The sequence below is a fragment of the Erythrolamprus reginae genome, chromosome 2 (assembly GCF_031021105.1).
Source record: "Erythrolamprus reginae isolate rEryReg1 chromosome 2, rEryReg1.hap1, whole genome shotgun sequence".
In the NCBI taxonomy this organism is placed as follows: domain Eukaryota; kingdom Metazoa; phylum Chordata; class Lepidosauria; order Squamata; family Dipsadidae; genus Erythrolamprus; species Erythrolamprus reginae.
The window spans coordinates 225337902-225352955 of NC_091951.1; the positions used below are offsets into that span (position 1 = coordinate 225337902).

The 15054-nt window shown below is 37.2% G+C and overlaps 1 protein-coding gene across 1 annotated transcript in view; it reads left to right on the plus strand.

Moving 5' to 3' along the window:
* LOC139162081 (transient receptor potential cation channel subfamily V member 6-like) overlaps positions 1–14594 on the plus strand; it is a 44535-nt gene extending 29941 nt beyond the window's left edge. Inside the window, exons 10-15 of the mRNA XM_070742105.1 lie at positions 825–901; positions 1320–1485; positions 2638–2704; positions 4269–4537; positions 9442–9548; positions 11086–14594. Coding sequence (XP_070598206.1) covers positions 825–901; positions 1320–1485; positions 2638–2704; positions 4269–4537; positions 9442–9548; positions 11086–11356 — 957 coding nt within the window. The 3' untranslated portion in view covers positions 11357–14594. The remainder of the gene's footprint in view (positions 1–824; positions 902–1319; positions 1486–2637; positions 2705–4268; positions 4538–9441; positions 9549–11085) is intronic.
* The last annotated feature ends 460 nt before the right edge of the window (positions 14595–15054 follow it).

The following is a 15054-nucleotide window of genomic DNA, read 5'->3' on the forward strand; positions in this document are numbered from 1 at the left end:
TATCTAATTTTACTGTCTTAAGTCATTTTATGTTTTTAATTGTACTGTTCGGAGCATTTTAACATCTTTTAACCTTTTGCTCATTAATCACCAGTATTAAAATATATTTTGAATGTTTTTATTCCACAAAATCACTACTCTAACATGAAGTAGTTTAGATAGCTGACTTATCAATGTGTTGCTAACTGGTAAAAAGAGGTGACAAGTTTGCTTGCTGATAGTTGTAGTGTATAGGTTTCTTTTTATGAAATCATGTCAGGTACAGGTAGCACTTGACTTAACAACTGTTTAGTGACCATTCAAAGTTATAATGGCACTGAAAAATGTGACTTATGAACGTTTTTCTTAGTTATGACCTTTCCACCATCTTCATGACCATGTAATTGAAATGAATTGCTTGCTTGGCAACTGGTTCATATGATGACCATTGGTATGTTCCAAGGTCATATGATCATCTTTTACAACCTTCTGACAAGCAAAGTCAATGTGGAATCCAGATTCAGTTAACAACCAGGTTACTAGCTTATCAGTGATTCATATAACTATGTCAAGGAAGGTCATAAAATGGGGCAAAAGTCACTTAACAAATGTCTCACTTAACAAAGTGATTTTGGACTCAATTGTGGTCATAAGTTGAGGACTACCCGCATTAACAATATTGTCCTCATAATGGCTTGATTTTCTCTATTTTTTCCTTGACCTGGGCATGAAATATGTTCTGAACTCTCTACTGTTGAGTCAATTTCTAGAGGTAGATTCAGCACATTGGTGATTTCAGTTTTTAGTTGGTTATAAACTTTTAATATATATTTCATTTTTAATAGATTCCAGATATTCTAAGAGTTGGAGCCACAAAGTACTTTGGACAAACCATTCTGGGAGGACCTTTTCACATAATAATGTGAGATTCTACAGTTCCAAAACTCATAAATACTTTTTTCTTCTTATGTATACTCTGCCATTGTAATTTTCCATTTTCCTCTTCCATTTCTATTTGTTTCAAAACTAGATTTCTTTCTTTGCAAATTTGTAATTCTTAACCTCTGTTTAAGTTCTGTCTGGTGGGGTTGACTGCTGAATCTCCTGAAAGATTTGAAATTCCTCAAATATTTCAACTTGAGACTCATTAAAATCGACAACAAACAATTGTTTACAAAAAATGCCTTGTTCCAGCAAAAGGGAATAAAGAGTCACATTATTTTCTATGAATGCACATGAACATATATTTACGTGTATTGTCTGCTCTTGCATGCTTAGGGCTTAATTCTGTTGTATTAAGTAATTATTCATTCTCACTTAGTTATATTTTCCATTTGCAGCATCACATATGCCTGTGTAATCCTGATAACCATGGTAATGCGACTGACCAGCACAGAAGGAGAAGTGGCCCCCATGTCCTTTGCCCTGGTGTTGGGCTGGTGCAACGTCATGTACTTTGCACGAGGATTTCAGATGCTTGGGCCTTCCACCATCATGATACAGAAGGTAAGGAAAGTAAAGCTAAAAACTGAAGTCAAGCTGAGAAAGAATTCCACAGGTAGTCCTCAACTTACAGCTATAAGGGAGCTTACAATTAACAGATGTGTTGCGTGACTAAATTATTTTTGCAATAGTTCATGTGGTAGTTGTTAAACAAGTGTCGCAGTGATTAAACCAATTTTCCCCAGTATGTGTATGTGTGTGAGAGAGAGGGGGGGGGAGAGAGAGAGGAGAGAGAGAGAGGAGAGAAAGAAAAGAGAGAGAAGAGAGAAGATAGTGAGGAGAGAGAGAGAAGAGAGATGAGAGAGAGAGAGAGAATAGAGAGAGAGAGAGAAAAGAGAGAGAGAGGAGAGAGAGAAGAGAGAGAGAGAGAAGAGAGAGAGAGAGAGAGAGAGAGAGAGAGAGAATAGAGAGAGAGGAGAGAGAGAGGAGAGAGAGAGAGGAGAGAGAGAGAGAAACTGGAAGTCAACACCAGAAACTGGCAAGAAATGTCACAATTTCTATCACAATGGCAAGGAATGCTGCAAATGGCTGTAAAGCCGAGCTGGTTGCTAAGCAGCCAAAACACAATCACATGACTGCATGGGTGTATTTGTGGCTATTGTATCTTCAAAAACGGGTTAAAAGTAGCTTTTGGTTGGGTCCGGTGTAATTTTGAATACAGTAGTCCCTCACCTATCGCTGGTGTTACGTTCCAGACCTGGCCGCGATAGGTGAAATCCGCGATGGGGAATTTATCGACTGATAGTACTTATTTAAGTATTTATATTGTAATTGTTTGGTAAGTTTTCATTGTTTTAAGTGTTTATAAACCCTTCCCACACAGTATTTATTTTAGATACAGTATTTAAATACAGTATTTACAATTTTAGATTTTTATTTTTTTTGAAAAACCTGCCGATTGAGTTCGGCGGGCTGTTTAAATCTGCCGATCGGCTTCCTCAGAAACCCGCGATGAAGTGAAGCCGCAGTAGGTGAAGCGCGGTATAGCGAGGGACTACTGTAGTTATTAAGTGTAAATTAAGAACTACTTGAATTTCTCTCAGAAGTACAACTTTTCTAATAATTGGAACTGAGAATTTAAAGGTCAGACAATAGTGGGAAAAGGAGAGCTAGAGAAAAGTTAGACATAACAACATTGTTTTATCTTCTTTACAGATGATACTTGGTGACCTTATACGTTTTTGTGGGCTGATGGCTGTTGTCATATTTGGCTTTGCCTCAGGTGAGCTCTAAAGGAGGATGTGAAATTTGCAAGATTATCCCAATCTTTGAATGTGCGGTCTGAGAATCTGTTAATGCTTTTATGCTATTCATCATTTCTCCAGTGAAAATCCCCCCCCCGCTATATTTTCAGGGGTTGGGTTTTTTTTTGTAATAGTGGCTTTCACAAGAACCCTGCAATTTTATGGAATTTTAAAGGAGTGCCATAGCAAGAAATCAATATTAGCGGATAATGCAATCTAAAACATAAATTATTTGGTATTCAATGCTGAGTTTTCACTGTCATGCACCTGGAAGTGCTGGACATATGTTCAGTGAGTATGATCGATATACCAGCTTAGCAATATTGACTGGTGTCTCCTTTGAACAAAGTGCATTATAATTTGGAGGGGGAGGCAGTATGTTGCTAAATATTAGTGGAAGAAATGGAAGAATGAATAGCAGGAAATATTGTTATCAATCTGTTGGTAGCCATTGTTAAAGGGAATTAATCCAAACTATATTATAATTTGGGGGCAATGTACTCCTAAATATTAGTGGAAAAAATTGAGGAATAAATAGCAGAATAAATTGACAGTCTTTTGATAGCCATTGTTAAAACTGAGAAGAACAGATCCTTTGCTCTAATCTAACATGGTTCATGTTTGGGAATGTATTTTGATTTTATTTTATTATTTATTTATTTTATTTATTTTATTTATTTTATTTAGTTTATTTAGTTTATTTAGTTTATTTAGTTTATTTAGTTTATTTAGTTTATTTAGTTTATTTAGTTTATTTTGTTTATTTTGTTTATTTTGTTTATTTTGTTTATTTTGTTTATTTTATTTATTTTATTTATTTTATTTATTTTATTTATTTTATTTATTTTATTTATTTTATTTTTATGCTGCCCTTCTCCTTAGACTCAGGGCGGCTTACAACATGTTAGCAATAGTACCTTTTAACAGAGCCAGTGTATTGCCCCCTGTAGGAATTCTGTAGGAAATGTACTGGGGTTTCTTGTGCAACCTTTTAAGAACAGAATGTTCTTAAGATACAATGTGTTCAAAATGTACAACGTTCAAAAGCCATTATTTTAGATGATGGTGTACCCTGAGCCTTCTGTTATCCTGGCTTCTCCATATTTTTAAAAGAAAATATACTATTGCACATTGTTGCCTACCGAACACACCTAGTGTCAGATTTTGCTCCTTTTCATCCATATCAGCGTATCACCGCTATCATAATTGCCTGCTTCTCATCTGCTTTTGTGGGTCTTCCGCAGCATTGAATATCAGCATCCAGTTATTCAAGTTATGGAAGGGAAGAAAAAAATTTACATGCCTGAAGGTTAATAGCCTCTCTTAATTTTCATGAGAATTAAGAGAGGCTATTAACCTTCAGGACAAGCAAACTCATAGAGAAAACATCAGCAAAAAGATAAGGAATTGAGATTCTTGTGGCAGAGTAGTTGAAAGGGGATGGTGGAAGATGAGGAATGCCATTATCTTGGTTGTATGTGTTTGATTGAGTGTATATACTGGGTATATGTAGCTGACTGCTCATTTTTGTTTCATCAACAGCTTTCTACATCATCTTTCAGACAGAAAATCCAAGCAATCTGGGACACTTCTACAATTATCCCATGTCTCTCTTCAGTACCTTTGAGCTCTTCCTTACCATCATAGATGGACCAGCCAACTATGATGTGGATTTGCCATTTGTGTTCTGTGTGGTGTATGCTGCTTTCGCTATCATTGCTGCTTTGCTCATGCTCAACCTGCTCATTGCCATGATGGGTGACACTCACTGGCGAGTAGCCAATGAACGGGATGAGCTTTGGCGAGCACAGGTGAGATTATAGTCGTGCAGTGCAGTCTATTGAGAAGTCATCTATTTTTGTTGCTTTGGACCTGTCTGCAGCGGAAATTTAGACGATTTGATTTGATTTGTATGCCGCCCCTCTCCGTAGACTCGGGGCGGCTCACAACATATAATAAAACAATTCACAACAAATCTAATAAATAAATAAAATTTTAAAAAACCCCATTATTAAACCAGACATAAACACAGACATACCATACATAAATTGTATAGGCCAGGGGGAGGGGGGGAATGCCTCAATTTCCCCATGCCTGACGGCAGAGGTGAGTTTTAAGGAGTTTACGGAAGGCAAGGAGGGTGGGGGCAGTTCTAATCTCCGTGGGGAGCTGGTTCCAGAGAGTCGGGGCCGCCACAGAGAAGGCTCTTCTCCTGGGACCCACCAGACGACATTGTTTAGTCGACAGGACCTGGAGAAGGCCAACTCTGTGGGACCTAATCTGATTTAGTTGCCATGGCTCCCAATGAAACATTTCTGGGGTTTGAGACTAAAAGGAAATGGAATGTCTCAGAATTATCTTTTCATAATTTTTCAATACTGTATTTTTGGAGGAAATCATAACAATTAAATAAACTAGTCTATTAAGATAAAATTGTAATACTGATATCTCCTTATGCTGTAAAGTTTTGTTATGGATGCCACTATTATTAGCTGGGTGCTAATTTAATATTAACTCTTTCTAAATAATTATACTTTCCACTATTGATAGCACCATCATCACATTCAGCTACAAGCAGCTGCTAAATTAATCTTTAATTCTAATTCATTCCAGTTCATTTAATGAGGGCATACTTTTCAGCATACAGGCTTGCAGATATGAATGGAAAAAAAATAAGCATTAAGTTCAGCTGTGCATGATTAGTGAAGGAAGAAGTGACAATGTACTCTTGTTAAAGAACTGAGTCCAGAGACAATCTAAAGACCTCACAGCTAATTTCTAGAATCAAGGCTTCAACCTGTGTAAAACATTGAGCTCACGACGAACATGGTGGAACACACCTCTATGTAAACATGTTACATCACATTCAGGTCCATTTCTCTTTTGTTTATAGGTAATATGCAGTTCTATGCTGCCCTGAGTCCCAGTGGGATTGGGCAGCATAGAAATCTAATTAATTAATTGCCGAAAAAATCCTTTCAAATTGTTCATAACAATACAATGTAATGTTGAGGTTATTTTTGAATTTTAGTTTAAAGCTAAAAATTAGGTACAACAATTTGAACGATGCTTATATACAACTGTGATTATTCCCCATATCCTTTTTCTCATTCTTGCCAATGCAGTTATGCTGTGGCCACGTTTTTACTGTATAAACTGTAAATAACACTTCCATGTGGTCAGTGTTCCCTCTAATTTTTTTTTTGGGGGGGGGCGGAAAAGTATAGTGTCTGAGCGGCAGTCCCTTCGGGACTGGGCGGCACAGAAAAAATAAATACACAAACAAACAAACAAACAAATAAATAAAAAACCCACCCTGTTTTGCCTCAGAATTTCAAAATAAAATACTGTACTGTGTGTCTATAACAGTGAGCTCATAATAGGGCAACTCTATCAATATCAAAATGCCACTTAAATAGTTGAGCTAGTTTCAAACTAGATTTTGATTTTCTTTCTCTCTTCCTTACTCCCATTCTTTTTCTTTCTCTTTTCCTTCCTCTCTTTTTTCTATCTGTTTCTCTCTCTTCCTCTCTTCCTCTCTCTCTCCTTCCCTCTCACTCTTTCCCTCTCAGCTTCTGGGCAGGTTTGGAAAACTCTGAGTTGATGATTTTTAAGTGAGCGATTGCTCACTGCTCAGCTTAAAGGGAACTATGCATGTGGTAGCATGCTCTGTCAGTCAAATTGTTTACTGTTACAGATTAATGAACTGTCCACAAAATAAATCTTCTCCCCCCTCCAAAAAAAATCTCCCCCCCAAAAAATGGTGTTTTCCTTCCTAAATATAGATAATTATTTTATATTAGAAAATTATTTGATTTCTTGTCCTATGCATGACAGGGGAGAAATGAGTGGGAGAAGAAGAAACATTTTAATAAGAATGTTCTATTAATATGTTTGAGAGGGTTGTGTTCAAAAACCAGCAATTCATTTGGTGGTCCACCATAAGGAACAAAGAAACTCAAAGCAAGCTCTTCTACCCTGTATTTTTTCATCCTGGGAACCCACATTTAGATAGCGGAATAATTCATGCTGAGTGCCTCTCATCAAGGGTACAGAAAAACTGCCCCCCTATGTGTGTGTGTGTGTGTGTGTGTGTACTGCTCAAAAAAAATAAAGGGAACACTCAAATAACACATCCTAGATCTGAGTGAATGAAATATTCTCATTGAATACTTTGTTCTGTACAAAGTTGAATGTGCACAACAGCACGTGAAATTGATTGTCAATCAGTAAGTGGACAGTTTGATTTCACAGAGGTTTGATTTACTTGGAGTTATATTGTGCTGTTTAAGTGTTCCCTTTATTTTTTTGAGCAGTGTGTATGTATACATGTGTATACACATACACAGACAGACACAAACACACAACCTCTCCTACATAACATAATTGCCTATTAGCCTATTAAACATGACTTTGTAGACCGTGATCTTCTTGCACAAGCAGCCACAGTAATACTTCAAGAAAGGAAGGAAGAGCAATAGATTAATCTCAACACAGCCTATGAACAACATTAACAAAGGAAAACATTTCAGTGAGGAATACGGACACAGAGAGAGAGAGAGTAGCTAACCTAATGCACATGAGCAATGTATACATTTTTCCCTTTTCCCATTGTAAATCTCAAAAATCAAGGCAACTTTGAGCCGGCGTGGCGCAGCAGGTAGAGTGCTGTGCTGCAGTTCCCTGAAGCTGACTGCAGATCTGTAGGTCAGTGGTTCAAATCTCATCACCGGCTCAAGGTTGACTCAGCCTTCCATCCTTCTGAGGTGGGTAAAATGAGGACCCGGATTGTGGAGGCAATATGCTGGTTCTGTTAAAAAAGTGGTATTGCTAACATGTTGTATGCTGCCCTGAGTCTAAGGAGAAGGGCAGCACAAAAATTGAATAAATAAACAAACCTAATTTTTTCATATGGCAACCTGACAGCTAAATAGTACAGTAGCATAGTGCATATGCTAAGAAAACCCAGAGCAATAACATTCTATTACCAACAATCAATTAATTTTGCTATAGGATAATATGTACTGTAACCTAATCTCAGAACGTTGCCTAACTAATTCTCCCTCACTTCTCCCTTTCCTTCCTCAACCCATTCTAGATAAAGACAACAGGGATGCAGCCTTTGTTGTATTAGTTTACCAGACTTCTTGGTTTGGAGGATTCTTATACATGAAACTTTATTTTACATAACTTGCTCGCTTGTGGCTTTAACTGAATACCAGTATTTATTATTATTATTATTATTATTATTATTATTATTATTATTATTATTATTATTAATTCAATTTTTATGCCGCCCTTCTCCTTAAACTCAGGGCGGCTTACAACATATTAGCAATAGCACTTTTTAACAGAACCAGCATATTGCCCCCACAATCCGGGTCCTCATTTTACCCACCTCGGAAGGATGGAAGGCTGAGTCAACCTTGAGCCAGTGATGAGATTTGAACTGCTGACCTACAGATCTACAGTCAGCTTCAGTGGCCTGCAGTACAGCACTCTACCTGCCCCACCCCGGCTCTGTTTGTTTGTTTGTTCATTCATTCATTCATTCATTCATTCATTCATTCGATGCAAAATGAAACAAATCCGAAGAATTGTGTATATGAAATATATAAAGATAGAGCTACTTCCCTGAGATAATAGAAAACTAATTCAAGCATAACCACATTTGCCACTGAAAATGATTGTGAAATGGAAGGAACCCCATTAAGCCAAGTGCACCTGGCTCTACCTGCTATGTGCAGATTGCATTATGGGTATTTCATTCAAAGCGCAGCTTTGATGAATTGTTATATTCACATGAAGCCTCCACCACAGTAGATAATTTGTTAATTTTTTTTTTTTAAAGTTTTATTCCCTACCAAATCAAAAGACTTTCAACACCATTAGCATTTAGTAAATTTGAAGGATTAGTAAAATGTACCATCTCTTCTCACTTAAAAATCCCATAGGAGAAAGAGCTTTACCAAACTTTTGGGGATATAGAATTGTCTTCTTGTCCATGTCTCCTAAGTCCAGCTCTCCCTGCGATTTTAAAACAGGGGGGGGCATGCATTCTATCAGCAAAATAAACCAATAAGCATTACTTTTTTCATTTCAATTTTCATTTCAATGTGTGCAGAAATGTTCAAACTTGTTTCCAAGTGAAAAAAGCTTTCAAAAAGACCAAATATAAGTACCTAAAATGATCAATTTGCGGTCCGGGTCAAATAGACCTGGGAACATACGTTTATGCCTGATAAGACTTAGAGTTACATAGATAAGGCTCTGTAGGTCATTATCAACATTTTGAACTGAGCCCAGAGGCTATTTTAGGAGAGATATTATTATTATTGTGCAAGGATGGACTGCCCACCAAAAATTTGCCACATTCTGGGCCAGTTGCTGTCTCAGATTGATCCAAAGGCTGGCACCTTATAGAACATGAAACAAAATCACCTAGTTAGGTGATGATCAAATCTCCCATATAAACTATCTTGAGTACTTATATATCTCTAACTGTAGCAGAAGATAGCACTGTAAAATAGATGGTTTCTTTTGATTTTGTGCCTGGTCCCATTTGTATGGGTTTCGCCGCCACCACCACCACTTTGGTTCCACTTACTGAATTCTAATAAATTAAACCTAATGATGTATTTGAACCATTTCCTATTTTAATTTTGAATACCTGGTTTTGTGGCAGGATTGAACTAATCTGTTTGCTTTAATACAGGTTGTTGCTACTACAGTCATGCTTGAACGGAAACTCCCGCGATGTCTTTGGCCTCGTTCTGGCATTTGTGGCCAAGAGTATGGGTTGGGAGACAAGTGGTTTCTCAGGTAAACTCCTTTTACCTAGCTGTATATTGCCTGCAGGAATAGTCTCCAGTATATAATAAAATTAGTTGAAATATATCTAGGCACTTGGATATACAGTGTTCCCTCGATTTATGTGGGGGATGTGTTCCAAGACCGTCCTTGAAAATCAAATTTTTGTGAAGTAGAGGTGCGGAAGTAAATACACCATTTTTGGCTATGGACAGTATCACAAGTCATCCTTTAACACTTTAAACCCCTAAATTACCATTTCCCATTCCCTTAACAACCATTTACTCACCATTATTACTGGTACTCACCATTGAATAAGACACTTAGTGATCCTGATATTTATAAACATAATTATTTATTAACAATAATTATTTTTTTATTTATTTGCAAAAATTATTAGTTTGGCGATGACATATGGTGGGAAAAACCGTGGTATAGGGAAAAAATCGCGAAGGTTTTTTTAATTAATATTTTTTGAAAAAACATGGTATAGGCTATTCGCGAAGTTCGAACCCGCGAAAATCAAGGGAACACTGTACAGTAAGAACATAAAAAGCTGTTTATACCAAGCAGATACAGAACACTAGCCTGTTTAATTCCTGTTAAATTGATATCCAGCTTTTTAAACACAGGGTTTTTGTTTCTTATTTGAAATAATATAATAATAATAAAAATAATATCAGTTACTGAATCTCAATCTGGAAATTATATTTTCTAATTAAGGACAGAATTTGAGATTGGCACTCAAAGTTAAAGGATAATAATACAAACCCGGTCCAGTAATTTCTATTGCTGCTTTCTACTTTTTGGGATTCAAGTTGCTTAACCTATTACCCATGTTTTCCCCAAAATAAGACTCTGTCTTATATTTTTTTGAACTTCGAAATAAACGCTTGACCTTATTTTTGGGAAGATCTTATTATTTTGGAGTGTGGAGCAAGGTGGGCTTTCTCTTGCCATCTTACCTGATTTCCAGCTCTGTCTCCTATCCCTAACCAGGGGAAATGGCGGGGACCAGCTGCGCATGCAATTAAATATTTTTGGGAAAGGTTTATTTTCAGGGAAGGGCTTATTTTTGGAGATGGGTTTATTTTTCATGATTTTTTCGTGTCTTATTTTTGGGAAAACATGGTACAAAGTCCAGATTTACATGCCCTACAGCCTTATTCCCATGTTATCAAAACTGGGTCCTAGGTTCAAAGCATAATATTTGTGGCTCAAAAACCTGGGGAGCTGAATAATAAGAGGGTTTTATCAATGGCAGCAGAATCTTGCATCTGGCTGCATTGTCTAATGCTTGTTGGGAAAGTTAGATTGATTAATTTGATTGATAGTTCTGGCCTTGAACTTGTTTTCATGATGAGGGATCTTGGCTAAACCTGACATGATGTGTTTAGTGGGGAAAGTTTGGCATTTGTTCTTCTAGGACTTTTTTCCCATTACTTTCTGTTTTTATTTTATAATGTAAGTCACCCAGGGTCATCTGGAATTGGGTAGTCTCTAAAATAAACAAATAAGTCATTAGTTTTATTTGCTCTCCTTTTCACAGGGTGGAAGAGCGTCTGGATGTCAGCAAGCACAAGATGCTACGCTATGCAGAGGCATTTAAAAACCAAGACAAAGAGGATTTTGATAAGTATTCCGGGAAACTATGTCAACCCGAACCTTTCCAATTCAAGAAAGAAACATCTCCATCTGTCTCACGAAGCACTACTCAAAGCAGCTTCCACCGTGGTTGGCAAATCCTGCGGAACAACACCTTCAGCCACCTTCGTGGGGAAGAAAATCATGCTTTGGAAGAAGAGATCTATCATGTCTGATAAGCCACTTGAAACACTGGTCATATCACTGGTGCTTTGTGCTGCTTCACAAATTCTTCCAGTAGTTGGTGGGATCTGGGGCAGTGATATCAGGATTCAGGATGATTTCAGCTCATCTTTTACCCTGCTCTCTGAAGGACCAACTCTGCAGAAAATTTAGATTAAAACAACAAGAAAAAAAGAGATAAACCATCTAACTTCTAGCATTCCAGAAACTTTTTGAAGAGACTGAGCGTCAGTCCCACCAGAAGGATGCGGGGGGGGGGGGGGGGGCGCTACTGTTTTTTTTAATATAGATAGGACTCCAATGCACTTTAAGTTAAACAGATGACATGAAATTTTATCCCAGGTACAGTTTTTGTAGTTGATACGATAGGATTTCTTTTCTTGGCTGAATTGAATTCTGCTAATGTTTTCCTTGGGGGGAGGGGGCAGAATAACGAAAAGGTTTACAAAGTTAATGGTATTAATATACAGCCTCCTCTGCTTATTCTTGCTAGCTTGGAATCAAGCCTGTTACTACTCTGTTTGACAGCTATTAAACAGGACCACAATTTTACTTAGAGCAAATCTAACCCTAACTTTAAGTCACCTTAGTAGGTGAACTTCTCAAAAGCATTGTGTTTCCTTAAGACATCAACATTTGTTTAAGGTAAAATGCAAAGTACTATTAAATATTATTACCTGGCCAAATATAACTCCAATTAATTTGAGTAAAATGTTTCAGAGGGCTTTTCACAGTCCCTGTTTCCAAAGCAGAGGTTTCAGAGATGGCCTTTCCTACAGATCCAACTTAAGAAGACCATCTTTCCAAATGTAAAGTGAAACAAAGCAGGTGCTTCTTTAATTTACCTCTAGTTATCACTTCAAACTTTACTCCAGAAGGAAAAAGCCAATATTTCATCACTTAAAGCAAATTAATGACTTACTTACTGCCTTTCCAGTAGCTGAGTGGAAAATTACTCCAATTCCTCTGTAGCAGGAGCAATGAGAGACGGTTCTAGCTGCTCATATTTGCCTTTTGATTGCCCTCGTATATTGGACCTGAACCACGGAGCATCAAAGAATGATGCAGACAGTTTTCAGGCATTGTCAGTCGGATTCCTGCTTGATCTATTATTGCACGAATTTGGCTCTGGCCTTCAAGGATAAGTTGGCTTGATTCTCATTGCATAACATAAATGCATTGATGTCTGGCAACTCAGGAATTTCCAGCTGTATTTTAAGGTTTGTCACAGTGACCAAGGGTTCCTGAAGGACTCTCTGCCTGCCACGAATGATCTTGCCCTTGGTTGAGCTTGGGAAAAGAAAGCTATGAGTGCATTCTCAGACATACCTTCAACAGCCAATAAATGCTAGATTGGGAGGGTGCCACTGAAAATTGGTTTCCAACCCAGAAGATGCCTCTCTGCCCCCTCTGAACTTCCCTTAACTGAGACTTGGGGTAAGGGAAGGATTTCTAAAAAAGAAATGGGAAGGAACTTTTTTTTAAATCCAAGGATGAAGTTCAGAAGCTACCTCTTCAAGTTGAAGTTGGAGATTTGTCAAATCACTGTGATGAACTGAACTAGTCTTGATTAGTTATGGTTATATGTACTTCCTTTGTAAAAATTTGCACTATTATGTCTGTGAAAATACAATTTGCACATGTATAAAACTGATCTATGTTACTTTAGGGAGTTTGAAAGGAATTTCATTTCATGCCTTAATATTCTGATTTCATGTTTTCTCAAATGAAGTATTAGTTAAAGAAATTCCTTAGGGGTTATTAGTAGTTTAATAATTTCTCTAGCTGGCACAGATCTTACAGTTTCTCCAAGTGATTGGACAAGGGTTTGAATTAGTTTGGACAAGAAATTATTGGACAGGCGCAGAAGATGTTACCCAGTCTGTTAATAAAATAACTATAAAACAATGAAACAAAATAAAGGAAGCAAAGAACCAAGCTCAGAGACCATCAAGGACTGCATGATTGCACAAGGACCTGCACCATGGCTCAATTCATCTATGATGTAATTAATGGGGTTACAGGATATTTGAGGTAGTGGCATTGGACTCTGCCAGAAAATTCTGTTTTAGAATATTCATTAATTAAAATATAATCTTGCTGCCTAACAGGAATAGAATACAGTGGTCCCTCGATTTTCGTGGATTCAAACTTCTCGAAACGGCTATACCACGGTTTTTCAAAAATATTAATTAAAAAATACTTTGCGGTTTTCCCCCCTATACCACAGTTTTTCACGCCCGATGACGTCATATGTCATCGCCAAACTTTCATCCACCTTTAATAAATATTTTTTTTAATAAACTTTAATAAATAAACATGGTGAGTAATAATCTAAATGGTTGCTAAGGGAATGAGAAATTGCAGTTTAGGGGTTTAAAGTGTTAAGGGAAGGCTTGTGATACTGTTCATAGCCAAAAATAGTGTATTTACTTCCGCATCTCTACTTTGCGGAAATTCGACTTTCGCGGGTAGTCTTGGAACGCATCCCCCGCGAAAATCGAGGGAACACTGTACATAGTTTCAGCTCGGTCTTTTTGCCATTCAGCCTTTGGAGATACAGAATTTTATCAGTGGTGATTTTTTTTTTAAAGGCAGCAATCAAGTCCAAAGTAACATAATCAGTGGTGGGTTTCTCCAGGTTCAAACCAGTTCTTAGAAACGGTAGGGCCAGTGCCAGGAGGCTCCGCCCACCTTCCAGGGATACTTCTGTATACGCACGCAAACTGGTGGCAAAATATTGTACAACTCACCACTGAACATAATCCAGAAAAAAATGACACATTGAGCTGAGATCTTAAATCAAGGCAGAAGATGTCCAATGTAATGCAATTTTGGAGCAGCCTTGAGCTAAATTTCAGGCTTCCATTTTTTAAATATGGAAATATGATTTATTGATGAAGCAGAAAGATATGAATATAAATCACATTGTAAATCTCGTGAAGCTTATCAGGATTTGCCTTAGAGGAACTGAACATTGTTTTAACTATCCCTAGCTCTCAGGGGAGATGAGTCTAAAGGGACATTGTTAATCCCTTTTGCTCACAACGGTTTAATCATATATAGTGAATTGTTTTGATTTGTAGATTGTTTTTTCTGAGTTCATTTTGTTTGAAGTTGCACTTTCTTACTCTTGTGTCATATCAATGTAGACATTTTTTACACTTTGCTAAAAGCATTTAATAAAATTTGAGATTCAATCAAAATAAATTATAATTTTATACTACAAAACATGTTGTGGTTTTAAGTAGAAAGTTACAACAATCATGTTAAAATTTCACATATAATTCGATTCCTAATGAGGCAGCCATTTTTTCAAAGACTTTGCTGTGTTGCCATTTCAAATCCTTCAATTAATTGAACTTTACAACTAAGCCAGGGTGTATTCTGAATGCCACTAATAACAAATGAAAAAAGCCGAGTGTATTTGAGCTCTTTAGAAATAGCTATCTATTTGCATATGTTACATCATAATTTTTAACAATACAGTGATACCTCGTCTTACAAACCCCTCGTCATACAAACTTTTCGAGATACAAACCCAGGGTTTAAGATTTTTTTGCCTCTTCTTCCAAACTATTTTCACCTTAGAAACCCGAACTGCCGCCATTGGGATGCCCCGACTCTGGATTTCTGTTGCCAGCGAAGTGCCTGTTTTTGCGCTGCTGGGATTCCCCTGAGGCTCCCCTCC